This window comes from Microcaecilia unicolor, chromosome 1 (genome assembly GCF_901765095.1).
Source record: "Microcaecilia unicolor chromosome 1, aMicUni1.1, whole genome shotgun sequence".
NCBI classification, from domain to species: Eukaryota; Metazoa; Chordata; class Amphibia; order Gymnophiona; family Siphonopidae; genus Microcaecilia; species Microcaecilia unicolor.
The window spans coordinates 406,620,520-406,641,068 of record NC_044031.1 but is presented as its reverse complement, the minus strand read 5'-3'; the positions used below and the strand labels follow the sequence as shown (position 1 = coordinate 406,641,068).

The following is a 20,549-nucleotide window of genomic DNA, read 5'->3' as shown; positions in this document are numbered from 1 at the left end:
GAGGGAACATGCAATCCTTTTCAAGATAGTAGAAAGCCCATGGCTTCCGCTGCCCAACAGAGGTGGCAGACCTAATAAATTAACAAAAATACACTCATACCATAACAGCACTAACTCCCAGGACTGAAAGAGCAATAACCTTATATATGAAAAGGCAGTACTGTAAATATTATACCTCACCCTAAAACAGCAATGCTCTACCTAGTTAAGAAAACAAAACAAACAGGACTACACAGACCTTACATGACAGCTGAATACTGCTCCTTGGTCACACATGCAGAACACAGACAGATCCTCAACAAATAAGAAACAAGGGACCACAGATCAATAATAAAGATATGATGGCAAAAAATGAACTGGAAACCTCAAGGTCAGACTCTGCACACAGCACTAATAGAGAAATAGAAACTTAAATGCAAAAGAGATGCACATTTCCAAAAGCTAACATATTCCAATTAATAAATAGAAAATATTTTTCTACCTATGTTGTCTGAGCATTTTATTTTTCTATTTGCTTTAGTCCCAGTATCTCTTGTCTGCTTTTCTCTGTTTTTTTCCCCTGTCTTTTCAGGCTCTCCTGTCCATTTCCTCTCCATATCCACTGTCTATCATTTCTCCGAGTCCCTATCCATCCTGTCTGCATCTCCCCTGTATCTCTATCTCTATCCCAGTGGCGTAGCCACAGGTGGGCCATGGCCCACCTACTTAGGGTTCAGGCCCACCCAACAGTAGCACACATTTAGTGGTAGCTGGTGGGGATCTCAAGCTCTGTCACCTGAAGACTTCCCCCTGATGGTAACAAAAACGCTACTGTCCACAATACCAGCACCTGCACATACTCAGTTTTCAGCGAATGCCTGCTGCAGACTGCCAAGGTGGAAAGAAGCATTTTCCCGCCAGCTGAGATATTTTTTTGATGGTGAGGGAGAGGGAGGAGAACACTTGGTGCCCACCCATTTCTTGCCTAGGCCCACCCAAAATCTGTTGTCTGGCTACGCCCCTGCTCTATCCCTTTCTCCGTGTTCAGCATTTGTCCTCTGTGTCCCTATCCTCCCCTAAATTCAGCATCTCCCTACCATGCCTCATTTTGCATTCCCCCTCCCTGTGTCCCTAATCCTCCCCCTGTGATCAGCATTGCCCCTGTGTCCCTATCCCCCCTATGATCAGCATTGCCATGGTGGTGTAGTGGTCTCTGCGGCTGCGGGGGCTGGAAAGAATCCCACTCTTTCCTGCCCACTGCCGCTACTCTGTCTTGGGCTCTCTTCAGTTTTCTCTTCTATGCTGCGGGCATTCCGCCATGTTTTCCCAAAATGGCTGCCGAGACTGCCACCGGAAGCCTCTGCAGCCATTTTTAAAATATGGCGGGGCCATCCGAGGCACAGAAGAGAAAAGTGGAGAGGTTAGGGCTCATCAGCTTGGAAAAAAGTTGGCTGAGAGGGGATATAATTGAGGTCTATAAAATCCTGAGTGGTGTAGAACAGTTAGAAGTGAATCGATTTTTCACTCTTTCAAAAAGTACAAAGACTAGGAGACACTCAATGAAATTACACGGAAATACTTTTGAAACAAATAGGAGGAATATTTTTTAACTCAAAGAATAGTTAAGCTCTGGAACTCACTACTAGAGGATGTGGTAACAGCGGTTAGCGTATCTGGGTTTAAAAAAGGTTTGGACAAGTTCCTGGAGGAAAAGTCCATAGACTGTTATTGAGAGGGACATGGGGGAAGCCACTGTTTGCCCCGGGATTGGTAGCATGGAATGTTGCTACTAATTGGGTTTCTGCCAGGTACTTGTGACCTGAATTGGCCACTATTGGAAGCAGGATACTGAGCTAGATAGTCCATCGGTCTGACCTAGTATGACTATTCTTATGTTCTTATTAGGAAAGGGATAGAAAACAGGACAAAGAATACTACAGTGCCTCTGTATCGCTCTATGGCACGACCTCACCTTGAGTATTGTATGCAGTTCTGGTTGCTATATCTCAAAAAAGATACAGCAGAATTAGAAAAGGTTCAAAGAAGGGTGACCAAAATGATTAAGGGTATGAAACTCCTCTCATATGTGGAAAGGCTTAAGAGGTTAGGGCTCTTCAGCTTGCAAAAGAGACAGCTGAGGAGGGATATGATAGAGATCTATAAAATCCTGAGAGATATAGAGCAGGTAAACATGAATTGATTGTTTATTCTTTCAAAAAGTACTAAGACTAGGGGACACTCAATGAAATTACAAGGTAATACTTTTAAAATGAATAGGAGGAAATATTTTCCCACTCAATGAATAATTAGCCTCTGGAACTCATTACCAGAGGATGTGGTAACAGCAGTTAATGTATCTGGGTTTAAAAAAGGGTTGGATAAGTTCCTGGAGGAAAAGTCCATAGTCTGCTATTGAGATAGAAATGGGGAAGGCCACTGCTGTCCCTGGGATTGTTATCATGGAATCTTGCTACTGTTTGAGATTCTGCCTGGTACTTGTGACCTGGATTGGCCATTGCTGGAAGCAGGATACTGGGCCAGATGGAACATCAATCTGCCCCAGTATGGCTATTCTTATGTTCTTATGCTGTAATTACTAGGGTTCATGATAAACTATCCAAAGGCCGACATCGGCCCATCCGAGCAATTGGAATTCATAAGAGCCCTTCTAGACACAACTCGAACTAAGGACTTTCTCACTGTCAATTAAATAGAGGCTTTCAGCCGTATCAACTTGGCAAATGTTGAGGCTGCTAGCCACATAGCCCCCATTGTGGACATCATACTATCTGCCTTATTTTCGAAAGAGAAAGACGCCCATATTTCGACCCAAATCAGGAGATGGGCGTCTTTCTCCCGTGGGCGCCCAAATCGGAATAATCAAAAGCCGATTTTGGGTGTCGTCAACTGCAATCTGTTGCGGAAACGGCAAAAGTTGATGGGGGCGTGTCAGAGGCGTGGTGAAGGCGGGACTGGGGCGTGTTTATCAGCCGAGGAGAGATGGGCGTCCTTGGCCGATAATCGAAAAAGGCATTTTTAGCGTGAATGTGGGTCACTTTTTTCGACCCTTTTTTTCACGACCAAGTCCCAAAAAAGTGCCCTAAATGACCAGATGACCACCGGAGGGAATCGGGGATGACCACCCCTGACTCCCCCAGTGGTCACTAACCCCCTCCCACCCAAAAAAACAACTTTAAAAACTTTTTTTTTTCAGCCTGTATGCCAACTTCAATTGTCATACCCAGCTCCATCATAGCAGTATGCAGGTCCCTGGAGCAGTTGTTAGTGGGTGCAGCGGACTTCAGCCAGGTGGACCCAGGCCCATCCCCCCCTACCTGTTACACTTGTGGTGGTAAATGGGAGCCCTCCAAACCGCCCCCAAAACCCACTGTACCCACATCTAGGTGCCCCCCTTCAGCCATAAGTGCTATGGTAATGGTGTAGAGTTGTGGGCAGTGGGTTTTGGGGGGGATTTGGGGGGCTCAGCCCCCAAGGGAAAGGAGCTATGGACTTCAGAGGAAGTTAACTTTTTAAAAAATTTTTACAAGTGCTCCCTAGGGTGCCCGGTTGGTGTCCTGGCATGTGAGGGGGACCAGTGCACTACGAATTCTGGCCCCTCCGACGACCCAATGCCTTGGATTTGGTCGTTTTTGAGCTGGATGCCTTCAGTTTCCATTTTCGCTGAAAAACGAAACCGCCCAGCTCAAATCCGCACAAATCTGATGCATTTGGCTGGCACAAACCGTATTATCGGAAAAAAGATAGACGCCCATTTTTTCCGAAAATACGGTTTGTCCCGCCCCTTCACGCACCCGTTCTCGGAGATAGACGCCCATGGAGATGGGCGTTCGCGTTCGATTATGCCCCTCCACATCATGCCTCAGTTCAACCCTGTCTTCACTGTGGTCTCAAGCCAAGAGGAACATTCACGATATCATCACTCATTCAGGAGCTCTCTGTCTTGGTGTGTAATTCAAAGCAATTTGGACAAGGAATTCTCACTTTGAATTCTTCAACACTATAGACACTGATGACAGATGCTTTCAGTCTAGGGTGGATCTCATATAGATGGGCTCCACACCCAGGGTCAGTGGTCTGTTCAGGAGAGGCAACTCCACAACTTCCTAGAGATAAGAGTTATTTGGAACACTCTAAAGGCCTTCAGAGATAGAGAACCAAATCATTCTGATCCACATAGACAACCAGGTTGCGATTTTCTATGTAGGAAGGCACGGATTCTTACCATCATTGGTGGTCTGTCTCCCACAGTATAGTGCTCAGAGCCACTTACCTGGCAAAGATAAACAACTGTCTGGTGGACACATGAGTTGTCCTTAAATATGGGTGCTGCCTGTAATATCATCTGAGAGTGGGGCACCCTTTTGGTGGATGATTTTGCCACCACTTGCATCAACAAGATTCCTCAGTTTTGCTCCAGACTAGGGTCATAAGGCAAGCTGGTCTTGGATGCCCATATCCTTGATTGGGGGATGGGCCTTCTGTTTGTGTATCTTCCAAAACCTCTTATAGTGAAAACTCTCCTGAAACTCAAGCAGGAACAGTGGATTCTCATTGTGCCATATTGGCACCAGTAGATATGGTTCACTCTACTTCTGGAGCTGTCCTCCAAAGATTCATAGAGACTGGAGTACTTTCCAACCCTCATCACTCAGAACGAGGGGTCCGTTTTAGAGCCTAATCTCCCATCTTTGGCCCTCATGGCTTGGATGTTGTGAGGTTAGAAGTGAACATTTTGAACCTACTAGAAGATGCAACTCAGGTCATTCTTGCATCCAGAAGAGTTTTCACTAAGAAGTCATACGATTTTCCATCTGGTATGAGAGCAAGGCCCTAAACCCTTTCTCCTGTCCTACACAAAAACTGCTTGATTACATTGTACACCTCTCTGAGACAGGCCTCAAGGACAAATCTGTAAGGATTCACATCTTAGTACAGTTGGAGCTTATCATCACTGAGTAAAGCAGGAGTGGGCAACCTGCGGCCCGCCACTGAATTTCATGCGGCCTGCAAGCATAAGTATCAGAATGGGAGAAACCGCAGGTGCCATGGCACCCCCACATTTTCTTTTCCTGCTTCCCTCACTAGCGAGGTGTTTTAATTCCTTACTTCCTTCCTCCTGGATGGCGAATCTACAATCACCATAAGAGGCATTGTGTGGCTGGCTAGTGCAGGACCTTGAGCATCTGCACATAGATAGATGCATAGATGCTCAAGGCGCTGTGCTGACCAACCACGCAATTCCTCTTATGCCAATTATAGATTTGCCACCCCTGGGGTGAGAGGTAAGGAATTGAAACAGTTCACAGGGAGGGAGAGGTAGAAGGAAGGAGAGAGATATTGGAGATTGGGAGTGTGTGGCATAAGGAAGGAGAGAAATGCTAGACCCTGTGGGGGGGGGGGGGGGGGGGGGAGGAGAAAGATGTGGCCTGCTTGGGATAGTACTGACATTCATATATCCCTCTGTATATAAAGGTTGCCCACTCCTGGTGTAGAGGGTAAACTCATCTCTGCTCGGCCTTTAGTTTTTCACTTTATGAGGAGCTTGCTTTTACTAAAACCTCCTATCAAACCTCCCACAGTGTCATGGAATCTCAATGTTGTCCTCACTTGGCTGACAAAAACTCCTTAAGAGCCACTTGATACCTGTCACCTGAAGTACCTGACCTGGAAGTTCTTGTTTTTGATGACCATCACTGGAACATACTGACAGAGTGTCAGTATGCTCCAGGCTTAGTTTCAAAACAATAGAGTGGTTTGTGCACACATCCTAAATTTCTTCCTAAGGTAGTGTCAGAATTCCATCTTTACCAGTCAGTTGTTCAGCCAACATTTTTCCCAAAGCCACATGCTCATCAAGGTGAGAACACAATGCACAATCTGGACTGCAAGAGAGCCTTGGCCTTCTAACTTGAACAGACTAAAGCCCATGGAAATCCACTCCATTTTTTTGTTTCTTTTGACCCTAACAGGATGGGGACTGCCATCAGTAAACATACTTTTTCCAATTGTCTTGCAAACTGCATCTCCTTTACTTATGCCCAAGCTGAGCTGACTCTGGAGAGTCACGTCAAAGCTCACAATGTCAAAATCATGGTTGTGTTGGTAGTCCACCTGAGGTCAGCCTCCATAGAGGAGATCTGCAGAGCTTCAACATTGGTCTTGATTTCATACATTTACCCTTTCACTGTCTGGAAGAAGACTCCCTACACGACAGCCAGTTTGGTTAGAATTTATTGGGGGGGATCTAGAATCCAACTCCACCCCCCCCCCCCAGGCCCCATTTGTTTTGTTTTTTTGTTGTTGTTTTTTTGCAGGCTGTCATGAAGTTTTGCTTATCATATTAGGCCATGCCTGTTCCAAACCTTTTTTCCTGTTTTATTTAAGACAACCTGGTAGCTAGGGATTCCCACCAAGAAAACAAAATCACTCAACTATAGCAAGTGTTTTCTGAGGAGAGCAGGATGGATAGCCTTACTGATCTACCCACCTACCCTTGGAGTTTAATTCTATCAGTTATCGAAACTAGACTCACCTGGTCCCGCATGAAGATTGCAGGAAAGAAGGCACATGTGCTTGGTACATAAGAACATAAGACTAGCCATACTGGGTCAGACCAATGGTCCATCTAGCCCAGTATCCTGTTTTCCAAACAGTGGCCAAGCCAGGTCATAAGTACCTGGCAGAAACCCAAATCTTGGCAACACTTCATATTACAAATCCCAGGGCAAGCAGTTGCTTCCCATGTCTGCCTCAATAGCAAACATGGTAGGCCATTTCCAAAGGCTTTGAGAGAGAACGCTGGTGAGTGCTTACCACAGGAGGCTCCGTTGGATGACGCCACTCACCAGTTACAGTATCCATCAAATGAAGGAAAATTCTGGAATGAAAGGGCATAGGATGAAGTTAAGAAGAGTCTTTCATTGAAAGGGTGGTGGATGTGTAGAATGGCCTCCCAATGGCAGTCGTGGAGATAGGCTGTGTCAGAATTTATGAAAGCATGGGACAGACATGTGGGATCCTTTAGGAAAAGAAGGAGTTAGTGGTTACTGTGGAAGGGCAGACTGGATGGGCCATTTAACCCTTATCTGCCATCATGTTTCTGTTTCTATCTTGCTGTCCTTGGAGACCATCTACTACAAGTGAGTGTCTTTGTTTTCTGTGAAATGAGGGAATATAAATGAGGCAAGAAAATCTAAGTGAATACAAAACAAGATCCAGTGTTATCAGGGCAGAGATGACATGTGCCAATGCATAGTGCTGGCTAACTTTGCCCAAGAGTTGCATTGCTGTTTTCATCTTGTGTTTTAAAAAGCAAACCAAGCACAGATGAACCAGTTTTTTCTGTTTTTGGTTATGCAAAATACAGCAGGTATACAGTATAAATTGCCTCACTAGGGAGAATACATTTTTTGCATGTCATTCTAGTTGCAGCTATTGCGGTAGATTTCATTCAGAAACTAATGTTGAGCCACCACCCTACAGGGTTAAAGACCAAAGGCATACATTCATATTGTCCTTTGTATAATATTTGATTATGAAGGTAAAATACATTTAGCTTCTTACTTTTCTGCAGGTTATTAGAAAATTACGTGGATCTTCTCCTAAACAACAGGACCAATCTCAGGATATTTTTCCCTCTTTGTGGAAAAGCAGTTGACATGAAATGGTAAATAAATTTTTCTTTTTACTGGATTTTCCATGTTACATAATAATTGTGTTAAAGGAAGCATAGTTTATAAATAAGGGCCCTTTTTACTTAGCTGCGCTGTAGGCACACTAATGTTTTTAGCACATGCTAAAAATTAGCATGGCTAAAGCTAGAGACACCCATGGGTAACTCTAGCGAAATGACAGTAATCTAGGCCCCCAGGCAGTAAAGGTCATTGGGCCCCCCTGGCCGCTGCCCACACCCCTTCCCCTGCTGTGCTGCCACCACCCTCCCTGTCGCAGCTGCCACACACTACAGTCCCCTGAGCTTCAGTTAGCCCATCCCAGTCCTACCTTGAAAGGCCCTGGAGGTGGCCTCTTCAGAGGCAGGAAAGAACCTCACTCTTTCCTTCCCACTACCGCTATTCTGCCCGTGTTTTCAGAATGAGTGCCGAGACTTCCCACGGTAGTCTCGCAGGTCTCAACAGTCTTGTGAGACTACTACGGGGAATCTCAGCATCTGTTTTTAAAACATGGCAGCACCGGGCAGAATGGCAGCAGTGAGCAGCAAAGAGTGTTGTTTTTTCCTGCCCCCGCAGAGGCCACTAGACCTCCAGGGCCCTTCAAGGTGGGACCTGAGAGGTCCCACTGAGGATTGGGGGGGGCTGTAGTGTGTTGCGGCGGCGGGAGGAGAGCCTCTGGGTCCCCTGGAGTCTCTGGGCCCTCGGGCACTGCCTGGCTACCTGAGTGGTCAGTCTGCCCCTGGATGGAGGGCAATTTTCAGATAGCCAGTGAACATAGATAAAAGATTCTTAAAATTGTCCCCAAAATTCAGTCCTTAGGTCTTGCCTGTATAACGTGTGCTTCAAATATATTTTATATGCACAGTAAATCCACATTTTGTAGACGGAAGAATATCAAACACCAAACACTGGTTTCCTTTCATGTTTTCCAGGTTAGCGGACATGGGACACAGCATTACTGGGGTGGACGTAAGCGAAATTGGGCTGAAGGATTTCTTCACTGAGCAAAATATTTCTTACGTTGAAGAACAAGTATCAGACATCCCTGGGGCCAAAGTATTTAAGGTTTGATTCTTGATTAAGTCTTACAGAACAAAAGCTTTTCTGACATTAAGTTGATGAACCTACACAACACAAGTCTTTTTGGCAGAAGTTAAGAAAGATGAAATGGTTATTTGTAGAGCTAGGTTCATTCTATTATGGGGTCATCTTTTTACAGGCATCAATAAAAGTTTCCAAAAAAAGTGCAGATCTGTTCACTAAACATGTAAGAAACAGTCCCTCTTATAATCGAATCAAGACAGACAAACAGGACAAATAAGGGATTGGGAAATTTACTTATTGTGGGAATGATAAAACGGACATGAGTAATGAACAAGTAAATAGGAGTTAAAAGCAACCTCAAAAAGGTGGGCTTTTAGCCTAGATTTGAAGATAGCCAGAGATAGAGCTTGACGTCCTGACTCAGGCATTCAAGGCGTATGGTGCAGCAAGATTAAAAGGTATAGAGTCTGGAGTTGGCAGTGGAGGAAAAGGTACAGATAAAAAGAGATTTACATAGAGGAGACCTACAGGGATGTTGTAGAGAAGTCCCACCTCCAGTCAGGTAGCCCCTGTGCTACCTTGGAGGAGGGAGGTCTCCTAGAAGGAGAGCATCACCCTGGTGAAGTAGGAAGTACTCCTGTAGCCAGGACCTGCCCACCAGGGGATGTACTATCCTTTCGCACCGAGGATATATCTCCAAATATTGCCCGGGAGGGAAAGGTTAGGACAGCTGTTGTACTTGGTGATTCGATCATTAGGCATATAGATAGCTGGGTGGCTGGTGGACGTGAGGATCGCCTGGTGACTTGCCTGCCTGGTGCGAAGGTGGCGGACCTCACGCGTCACCTAGATAGGATTTTATATAGTGCTGGGGAGGAGACGGCTGTCTTGGTACATGTGGGTACTAATGACATAGGAAAATGTGGGAGAGAGGTTCTGGAAGCAAAATTTAGGCTCTTAGGTAGAAAGCTGAAATCCAGATCCTCCAGGGTAGCATTTTCTGAAATGCTACCTGTGCCACGCGCAGGGCCCAAGAGACAGGCAGAGCTCCAGAGTCTCAATGCGTGGATGAGACGATGGTGCAGGGAGGAGGGCTTTAGATTTGTTAGGAACTGGGCAACATTCTGGGGAAGGGGGAGCCTATTCCGAAAGGATGGGCTCCATCTTAACCAGAGTGGGACCAGGCTGCTGGCATCGGCGTTTAAGAAGGAGATAGAGCAGCTTTTAAACTAGAAATGGGGGGAAGGCCGACAGTCGCTCAAAAGAGCATGGTTCGGGATAAGGTATCTTTCAAAGATATCACCATAACAGGGAAGATAGAGTATCCTGATAGTGAGGTTGCAAAAGAGATTGTAGTAGATCGGGTATCCTTAAATAACAATAAAAATCAGACAAAAGATTGCCAATTAATACTGTCAAGTACTAAGCATGATGTACTTAGGAACAACAAACATAGTTTGAAATGTCTATATGCGAATGCCAGGAGCCTAAGAAATAAGATGGGGGAGTTAGAATATATTGCACTAAATGAAAAATTAGATATAATAGGCATCTCTGAGACCTGGTGGAAGGAGGATAACCAGTGGGACACTGTCATACCGGGGTACAAATTATATCGTAGTGATAGGGTGAATCGGATTGGTGGAGGGGTAGCATTGTATATTAACGAGAGCCTTGAATCAAATAGATTGAAAATTCTGCAGGAAACAAAACACTCCTTGGAATCACTGTGGATTGAAATTCCATGTGCAAAGGGGAAAAGGATAGTGATAGGAGTGTACTACCGTCCGCCTGGCCAGGACGAACAGACAGATGCGGAAATGTTAAAGGAAATCAGGGACGCAAACAAACTGGGCAACACAATAATAATGGGGGATTTCAATTACCCGCATATAGACTGGGTTAATGTAACATCTGTACACGCAAGGGACATAAGATTTTCTTGATGAAATCAAGGACAGCTTCATGGAACAGCTAGTTCAGGAGCCGACAAGAGAAGGAAAAATACTAGACTTAGTCCTTAGTGGTGCTCATGATCTAGTGCAGGGGGTAACGGTACGAGGGCCGCTTGATAACAGTGATCATAATATGATCGGTTTTGATATTGGCATTGAAGGAAGTGAAACTAGGAAATCAAGTACGCTAGCATTTAACTATAGAAAAGGTGATTACGACAAAATGAGAAAAATGGTGAAAAAAAGACTGAAAGGAGCAGCTCGCAGAGTAAAAAACTTGCGTCAGGCGTGGATGCTGTTTAAAAACACCATCCTGGAGGTTCAGGACAAATATATTCCACGTATTAGAAAAAAGGGAAAAAAGACTAAACGTCAGCCGGCGTGGCTAAACAGTAAGGTAAAGGAAGTCATTAGAGCCAAAAAACAATCCTTCAGAAAGTGGAGAAGAGAACCAACTGAAAGTAACAGGATAGATCATAAGGAATGCCAAGCCAAATGCAAAGCGGAGATAAGGAGGGCAAAAAAGGACTTTGAGAAGAAATTAGCGTTGGAAGCAAAAATACATAGTAAAAATTTTTTTAGATACATTAAAAGCAGGAAACCGGCCAAAGAGTCGGTTGGGCCGCTGGACGAAAATGGTGTTAAAGGGGCGATCAGGGAGGACAAAGCCGTAGCGGAGAAATTAAATGAATTCTTTGCTTCGGTCTTCACCGAGGAGGATTTGGGGGGGACACCGGTGCCGGAAAGAATATTTGAAGCGGGGGAGTCGGAGAAACTAAACGAATTCTCTGTAACCTTGGAGGATGTAATGGGTCAGTTCAGCAAGCTGAAGAGTAGTAAATCACCGGGACCTGATGGTATTCATCCCAGAGTATTAATAGAACTAAAAAATGAACTTGCGGAGCTACTGTTAGAAATATGCAATCTGTCCCTAAAATCGAGTGTAGTACCGGAAGACTGGAGGGTAGCCAATGTTACTCCGATTTTTAAGAAGGGTTCCAGAGGAGATCCGGGAAATTATAGACCGGTGAGTCTGACGTCGGTGCCGGGCAAGATGGTGGAGGCTATTATTAAGAATAAAATTGCAGAGCATATACAAAAACATGGACTGATGAGACAAAGTCAGCACGGATTTAGTGAAGGGAAGTCTTGCCTCACCAATCTAATGCATTTTTTTGAGGGGGTAAGCAAACATGTGGACAATGGGGAGCCGGTTGATATTGTATATCTGGATTTTCAGAAGGCGTTTGACAAAGTGCCGCACGAAAGACTCCTGAAGAAATTGCAGAGTCATGGAATCGGAGGTAGGGTATTATTATGGATTAAGAACTGGTTGAAAGATAGGAAGCAGAGAGTAGGATTGTGTGGCCAGTATTCTCAGTGGAGGAGGGTAGTTAGTGGGGTCCCGCAGGGGTCTGTGCTGGGTCCGTTGCTTTTTAATGTATTTATAAATGACCTAGAGATGGGAATAACTAGTGAGGTAATTAAATTCGCCGATGACACAAAATTATTCAGGGTCGTCAAGTCGCAGGAGGAATGTGAACGATTACAGGAGGACCTTGCGAGACTGGGAGATTGGGCGTGCAAGTGGCAGATGAAGTTCAATGTTGACAAGTGCAAAGTGATGCATGTGGGTAAGAGGAACCCGAATTATAGCTACGTCTTGCAAGGTTCCGCGTTAGGAGTTACGGATCAAGAAAGGGATCTGGGTGTCGTCGTCGATGATACGCTGAAACCTTCTGCTCAGTGTGCTGCTGCGGCTAGGAAAGCGAATAGAATGTTGGGTGTTATTAGGAAGGGTATGGAGTCCAGGTGTGCGGATGTTATAATGCCGTTGTATCGCTCCATGGTGCGACCGCACCTGGAGTATTGTGTTCAGTACTGGTCTCCGTATCTCAAAAAAGATATAGTAGAATTGGAAAAGGTACAGCGAAGGGCGACGAAAATGATAGTGGGGATGGGACGACTTTCCTATGAAGAGAGGCTGAGAAGGCTAGGGCTTTTCAGCTTGGAGAAGAGACGGCTGAGGGGAGATATGATAGAAGTGTATAAAATAATGAGTGGAATGGATCGGGTGGATGTGAAGCGACTGTTCACGCTATCCAAAATACTAGGACTAGAGGGCATGAGTTGAAGCTACAGTGTGGTAAATTTAAAACGAATCGGAGAAAATTTTTCTTCACCCAACGTGTAATTAGACTCTGGAATTCGTTGCCGGAGAACGTGGTACGGGCGGTTAGCTTGACGGAGTTTAAAAAGGGGTTAGATAGATTCCTAAAGGACAAGTCCATAGACCGCTATTAAATGGACTTGGAAAAATTCCGCATTTTTAGGTATAACTTGTCTGGAATGTTTTTACGTTTGGGGAGCGTGCCAGGTGCCCTTGACCTGGATTGGCCACTGTCGGTGACAGGATGCTGGGCTAGATGGACCTTTGGTCTTTCCCAGTATGGCACTACTTATGTACTTATGTACCTGTTGAACGGAGTTCCCAGGGAGGAGTGTAGGGAGAGATAAGAGTGGAGAGGTACTGAAGAACTGCAGGATGAATGCATTTGTAAGTCAGTAAGAGGAATTTGAACTGTGTGGGGAAATGGACAGGAAGCCAATGAAGTGATGTGAGAAGAGGGCTAATATGAGTGTAGTGACAACACTGGTGGAATATAAGTCATGCAGAAGAATTTTGAACATATTGAAGGGAAGAACTCCTAGGAATATCTTATTCAAAAATAGTTGAGAACGCCAATGCATATAGGGCCTTATTCTATAAAGGTTATACGCCTACATTTACACTCCTAAAATTTATGCTCCTGAATTTATGAGCATAATTTATGATCCTAAATTAGGAGCATACATTTTATGAGAATAAGGCCCATATTGTGCAAAAATATGTGCTTTGAGCTGTGTTGCCTATTTTGTACATGTGTATAGCTCCACAGAATTTTACAATAACCATTTTCCTTGCATATAACCTGCCTTACACGTACATGCTCAGATTTTTACACTAAAATTCTGAGCGCTGGGAGAGCAGTTCTTTCGTGGTGCTGTCAGATGTTGCCCACCTGAGTGCTTTATGAATCCTACTGACTTTGAAAACACTTGTTTCAGGTGAGCAACGTTGCTATTTCTCCAATTGCAGAAGATCTGAGGAAATTTAGTTCAACTCAATGCCCCTCTGTTAGCCATACTCATAAAATGTGAACCTTCCTCAGGGCTGAACAGCACAAAAGTCAAAATAACATCTGTGCAAAAAAACAAAAGGATACCCCTTGTCTCTTCAAGACTTCACACAAAGGATTCAAATGTTTAAAAAAAATCAATCAAATGAGAACAGAGCCCTGAGGGACCTCAGATTGTACTGGAACCTGTTATAGTTCCTGTTACCCATCAAACATATAAACGGCGAGTGACCGTACTCACTCGCAAATGCGCAGTAGAGACTTCCCTCTCTGCCCCGCCCCCGCTTCAATACGTGAAGATGGGGGCGGGACAGAGAGGGAAGTCTCTACTGGCATGCTGTAGACGTCGCCGCCGCCCCTCCATCTGGCCCGAGCACTGTGAACTTACATCACCACGCAGCAGCAGGCACATCAGCAAAGCTGCCGTCGGGCTTCCTTCTCTGCCTTTGTCCCGCCCTCGCCGACGTTACGTCACACGAGGACGGGACACAGCCAGAGAAGGAAGCCCGCCCCGACGGCAGCTTTGCTGATGTGCCTGCTGCTGCGTGCTGATATAAGTTTACAGTGCTGCTCGGGCCGGGTGGAGGGGTGGCAGCAGCGACTCCGGGGGGGGGCTCGGAACCCCCCCCCATTCCAAAAGTAGCCCGTTTTCACGGGCTCAACGGCTAGTACTTATTATAAATGATCTGAAAGATACAAGGTAAACTGTTGCCAGATAGTTGAAGCTACCTCCGTTGTGAAATGATCAATTGTGTCAAATACTGATGAAATATCTATGTTATAAGTTTGGAACAACAAATTCCACCATTCCTGATATGTGACCTGGTTCAGGGATTTCCAATGTAAAAAAAATTACCTTCAAAGCCAATGAAAGCATGGTGTTAAAAACCGCACATTCGTTAGGCTTTAAACTGTTTTATAAACAGCGGTCTTTAAGTACCACACATTTAAAAGACAGTGAACCCGAAAGGTGGAAAACATCTGTCAACAGCGACCAAATGTCTTTCCAGTAGCTTTGAAGGCACGCACTTAAGTTTGCCTTGCATGTGGAAAAATGGTCTCCCCTTGTATCTTATTTTCAAAAATGTACCACGCTGTGCTTAATATCACTAGCTGCTGTTCTTTTACTGAATATGACATGTGCATTTTTTTTTCTCTTCCTTTCTTTTTTTCTTCTATTGCCTTAAACACCGTGTATAATCTTTGTTGCACAGTGGTTTGTACTATATTGAAAACCAATGAAAATATTAAACAATTAAAAAAAAGAAATATCTAACAACACCATCAAATAAGCCATGTACACATTATTCTTTCAGACCACAATCGATCAATGAATGGTGTTTCTACCTCATGACCAGCACATGCTCCTCAATAAATTCTTGAAGCTGAACACTATACATTCAATCAGCTTTCCCAATAAAGGCAAATTGGAGAAGGGATGATAAAAAGCAGGAATCAATGAATCCAGATCAGCCTTCTTAATTGCATGGTACACAATTGTCTATTTCCATGCAGCTGGCAAAAGCACATTAGTAAGGAATAAATTTATAATCTGCTGTAGACTAAAGGAGAATCATAGCCTTGACTAGCTCTGTAGGACAAGGGTCCATTACAGACATTGTTGAATTCAGTGAATGAAATATTTGATAAGAGGAAAGTCAGTCCATAAACTTGGATATGTAGAGACATCATCCTGCTCTGTCTACATAACAGTTCCTAAGGAGGACTGAATGACTTTGACCTTATCTAGAAAATATTGAGAATGCCTCAGACTGCAAGGACAGGTGTTTTTGTAAGAAAGATTTCTCTTAACATGAAAGAGTTTATGGGGATCGATTCAGTGAAATCTCTAATTTATGTGCATAAAATGAACACTTTAGAGTGGGGTGGGCAACCTGCGGCCCGTGGGCTAAATGCAGCCACCTTTGAATTTTTTTAATAGTATTTTATTAAACCAAAGTAATCAATCAGATTAGTAACAAAAGCTCCAATAAAGTAAACCAACGAAAAAACACAATGTAAATTACAGTATTCCACAAACAACTTGTAGTAGGCATATATGCACCAATAAAAAGTCTAAACTGATAACACCCTCTCAACCTCCCCTCCCCCCAGTCCTAAAAATTCCAACATAAATGCATTCATCTGAAGGGAATTATGCAAACTGTGGGCTCGGGCATAAGAATTAGGAGCCTGCTGCGAGCAGTCGGGGAGAGCAAGTTTCCAGAACAGTTCCTAAATCAAGCAAAAGCGTTTTCCAGGTATGGAGTGCCCACCATCAAATTTTATGCGGCCTGCAAGATTGTAGGAACTATACACAGAAAATGCCATTAACCAAAATGTTGGTGATTTTAAATTCTGCATTTCACAAATATTTTCATAGCTACTTTAGCAGTTTATTTCCATCATTTTTAGTTACATTTTCACTTATCACTGAAGGTCTGTGGAGCGCTCTGCATGTTCAGTTCTGACATTACATAATGTTGTGCCCCGCTAGGGACCGTACTGCAGTGGCGTAGCAAGGGGGGCGGGAGGGGCGGTCCGCCCCGGGTGTCAGCTCGGGGGGGGGGGTGCTCCCTGCCAGCTTCCCCCCCCCCCCCCCCGGGTGCAGCACGATGACACCCCGACCCAGTGCCTACCCTCCTCAGCTCCCTCCAACCAGCTGAGCACCCTACCTTTAAAGATATTTCGGAAGCCGTGGAGAAGCGCCTGCAAGTAAAAGAAGTGTGGATCGTCATCGGGCCTTCCCTCACGCTGTCTGTCCCGCCCTCCGCTGACGCAACTTCCTATTTCCGCAAGGGCAGGACAGATAGCGTGAGGGAAGGCCCGATGATGATCCTCGCTTCTTTTACTTGCAGGCGCAAGGCGCTGTGCCTCCCCTCTCCACGGCTTCCAAAATTTCTTTAAAGGTAGGGTGCTCAGCTGGTTGGAGGGAGCTGAGGAGGGTAGGCACTGGGTCGGGGGGGTGTTGATGCACTGAGGGGGGTGTCATTGTGCTGAACCGCGGGGGGGGGGGTGCAACGGCGAACTGCCCCAGGTGGCAGCCCTCCTTGCTACGCCACTGCCTTACTGACATTCGTGCTGCCCTCTAGATATAAAGGTCTTGCTTTAGAGTCTTGCTTCTACTCTTAACAATTTATAAGTAGGCTTCCTCATCTAAAGATGAATGTCTTCACTTATGTGCTACTCTTTTTAAAGAAACAGTAAAATGAAAACTTTATCTTCATTTGAAATTTACCAAGCTCTGTCTCTTGCTGTTTGTTGCAGAGTTTGTCTGGGAATATTTCACTCTACTGCTGCAGCGTTTATGATATGTGCAGGTAAGCTTGAATAGTCTTTCTGAAATCTTATGATTGCCACAAAACATCAGGATTGTGACCTCTGTGTGGATTGTCTGATATCATAAAGCTTATGTTTTTGTTTCTGACTGCACACTAAATTTCAGCCTGAAGTCATGTGTTCTCCTCCTCTTTACTTTCCTTCCTTACAAATCAAACTTTGATACAGCCAATAAAGTCTTAGTAAAAAATGCTGCATCAAGATACAAGTACAGTACCCAAAAACTGGGAAAGAGATAGTCCACCAGCTTCTTGCACTTAGTATAGTATCTGAAGCTTGTCCCTATCTCAACAGGAAGATTTCTAATCAATTTAATTTTCAAAATGAAATCCAGACAACCCTTCTTGATAATTACTAGGTTGCTGAGTTAGCTTCAAAGAGCCTGTTTAAAAGAGGCCCCTTAGATTCAAAACTATATAAAGAGGAAAGGTCCCACTGAAGTTTCTTCTGAGAAGTTCTGAGAGAAGAGGACATTTCTCTGGTAAGTGAACATTATTTTGCTTTGTGCTTTGGAAACTTAAAGATTGGGGTTTAAAGGAGGAATTGTAGGTTAGTGTTAGGCAAAATAAAAATATAAAAAGCACATTTTAACAACTAATCTCCATAGTCTTTTCCACTTAGTTTTAAAAGCCTTGTACCACAGCATTAACAGATAGAATCTAACAGGCACTGCAGGATCTAGTTTATTCTTCCCGCCCACCCCTAGGACAACTCTTCATTCATAGTCAGTTATTGTAATTAGGGTAACAAGCAAGGAGTGCTCTTACAGAGTTTTAAATACATTTCATTACCATCGAAGAAGGAAACACTAAATAAATCATACAATATACTATATAAACTAAAAGACACTTTTATATTAGGCTAATATCCTTAATACTGTAGCAAGTTTTAAATTATTGAAAAACTCAAAAACACTAAGATGGAGTCAGCAGTCCAGCAGTGAGAGGGGTGCTATCCAGTCTTTTGCATTGAGTGTCACATATATGATTATCTCCCAGTTGGTGAGATGTCATATGTGTGTGCCTGATGCAAAGAGCTCCTAGCTCTTAGAGAACGTGTCTCTTGAGGCTAGAGGAGTAGCAGACTTGGTGGAGTTGAGGGAGACAGAGAGGTACGTAGAGGAGACCTACATGGATGTTGTAGAGAAGTCCCACCTCCAGTCTGGTAGCCCTTGTGCTACCTTGGAGGAGGGAGGTCTCCTAGAAGGAGAGCATCACCCTGGTGAAGTAGAAAGTACTCCTGTAGCCAGGACCTGCCCACCAGGGGATGTACTATCCTCTCGCACCAAGGATATGTCTACAAGTGCTGCCCGGGAGGGAAAGGTTAGGACAGCTGTTGTAGTTGGTGATTCGATCATTAGGCATATAGATAGCTGGGTGGCTGGTGGACGTGAGGATGGCCTGGTGACTTGCCTGCCTGGTGCGAAGGTGGCGGACCTCATGCATCACCTAGATAAGATTTTAGATAGTGCTGGGGAGGAGTCGGCTGTCTTGGTACATGTGGGTACCAATGACATAGGAAAATGTGGGAGAGAGGTTCTGGAAGCCAAATTTAGGCTCTTAGGTAGAAAGCTCAAATCCATATCCTCTAGGGTAGCATTTTCTGAAATGCTACCTGTTCCACATGCAGGGCTCAAGAGACAGGCAGAGCTCCGGAGTCTCAATGCTTGGATGAGACGATGGTGCAGGGAGGAGGGTTTTAGATTTGTTAGGAACCGGGCAACATTCTGTGGAAGGGGGAGCCTATTCCGAAAGGATGGGCTCCACCTTAACCAGGGTGGGACCAGGCTGCTGGCGTCGGCATTTAAAAAGGAGATATAGCAGCTTTTAAACTAGAAATGGGGGGAAGGCCGACAGTCGCTCAAAAACGCATGGTTCGGGATAAGATATCTTGCAAGGATACCTCACAAACAGGGAAGATAGGGTTTCTGGATAGTGAGGTTGCACAACAGACCGTGGTAGGCCAGGTGCCCTTAAATACAACTAAAGATCCGACAAAAGATGGCAAATCAATAGTGTCAAGTACTAAGCATCATGCAAATAGGAATAACAAACATACTCTGAAATGTCTATATGCAAATGCTAGGAGTGTAAGAAATAAGATGGGAGAGTTGGAATATATTGCACTAAATGAAAAATTGGATATAATAGGCATTACTGAGACCTGGTGGAAGGAGGATAACCAGTGGGACACTGTCATACCGGGGTACAAAGTATATCGTGGTGATAGGGTGGACCGGACTGGTGGAGGGGTAGCATTGTATATTAACGAGAGCCTTGACTTGGATAGATTACAAATTTGGCAGGACACAAATCACACCTTTGAATCATTGTGGGTTGAAATTCCATGTATAAAATGGAAAAGGACGGTGATAGGAGTGCACTACCGTCCGCCTCGCCAGGATGAGCAGGTAGACACAGAAATTATAAAAGAAGTCAGAGACGCAAACAAAATGGGCAATGTGATAATAATGGGTGACTTCAATTATGCAAATATAGACTGGGTAAATGTAACATCGGGACACGCTAGAGAGGTACAATTCCTTGAAATCAAGGACAGCTTTATGGAGCAGCTGGTGCAGGAGCCGACGAGAGAAGGAAAAATTTTAGACTTGGTCCTTAGTGGAGCGCATGATCTGGTGAGGGACATTATGGTACTGGGTCCACTTGATAACAGTGATCATAATATGATCAGTTTTGATATCAACCTTGAAGTAACTATACACAGGAAGTCAAATCAGGGGTGTAGCTAGACAACAGACTTTAGGTGGCCCTAGGCAAGAATTGGGTGGGCACCAAGTGTTGTCTCCCCCCCCCCCCCCCCCCAAAAAAAAAAAAAAAAGATTATCTCAGCTGGTGGGAAAATGTTTCTTTCCACCTTGGCAGCAGGCATGCAGTGAAAACTGAGCATGCACAGGTGCCGTTGTCATGGAAAGTAGCGTTTTCATTAGCATCAGGGGAAAATCTTCAGCTGGCGGAGCTTGGGATTCCCACCAGTTACCACTAAACATGTGCTACTGTTGGGTGGGCCTGAGCCAAAAATGGGTGGGCCCTGGCCCACCCAAGCCCACCTGTGGCTATGCCACTGAGTCAAAAAAACTTAGGGGGGCAACTGAGAGGGTAAAAACTGTACAACGGGCATGGATGCTGTTCAAAAATACCTTCCTGGAGGCCCAGGCCAAACATATTCCGTGAATTAGAAAAGAAAGATGGAAATTCAAAAGACAGCCGGCGTGGTTGAAAAGTGAGGTGAAGGAAGCTATTAGGGCTAAAAGAAACGCCTTCAGAAAATGGAAGAAGGAACCGTCTGAAAATAACAAGAAGCAGCATAAGGAGTGTCAAAGCAAATGCAAGGCGCAGATA

At 44.6% G+C, this 20,549-nt stretch overlaps 1 protein-coding gene across 3 annotated transcripts in view; it reads left to right on the top strand.

The window, feature by feature from the left end:
- The window catches only part of LOC115460296 (thiopurine S-methyltransferase-like), a 98,051-nt gene that overhangs the window by 53,485 nt on the left and 24,017 nt on the right, over window positions 1-20,549 (top strand). For all 3 annotated transcript variants that reach the window (XM_030190092.1, XM_030190091.1, XM_030190090.1), the window contains exons 3-5: window positions 7,574-7,666; window positions 8,603-8,735; window positions 17,116-17,168. In XM_030190092.1, the coding sequence (XP_030045952.1) occupies window positions 7,574-7,666; window positions 8,603-8,735; window positions 17,116-17,168 (279 nt within the window). The remainder of the gene's footprint in view (window positions 1-7,573; window positions 7,667-8,602; window positions 8,736-17,115; window positions 17,169-20,549) is intronic.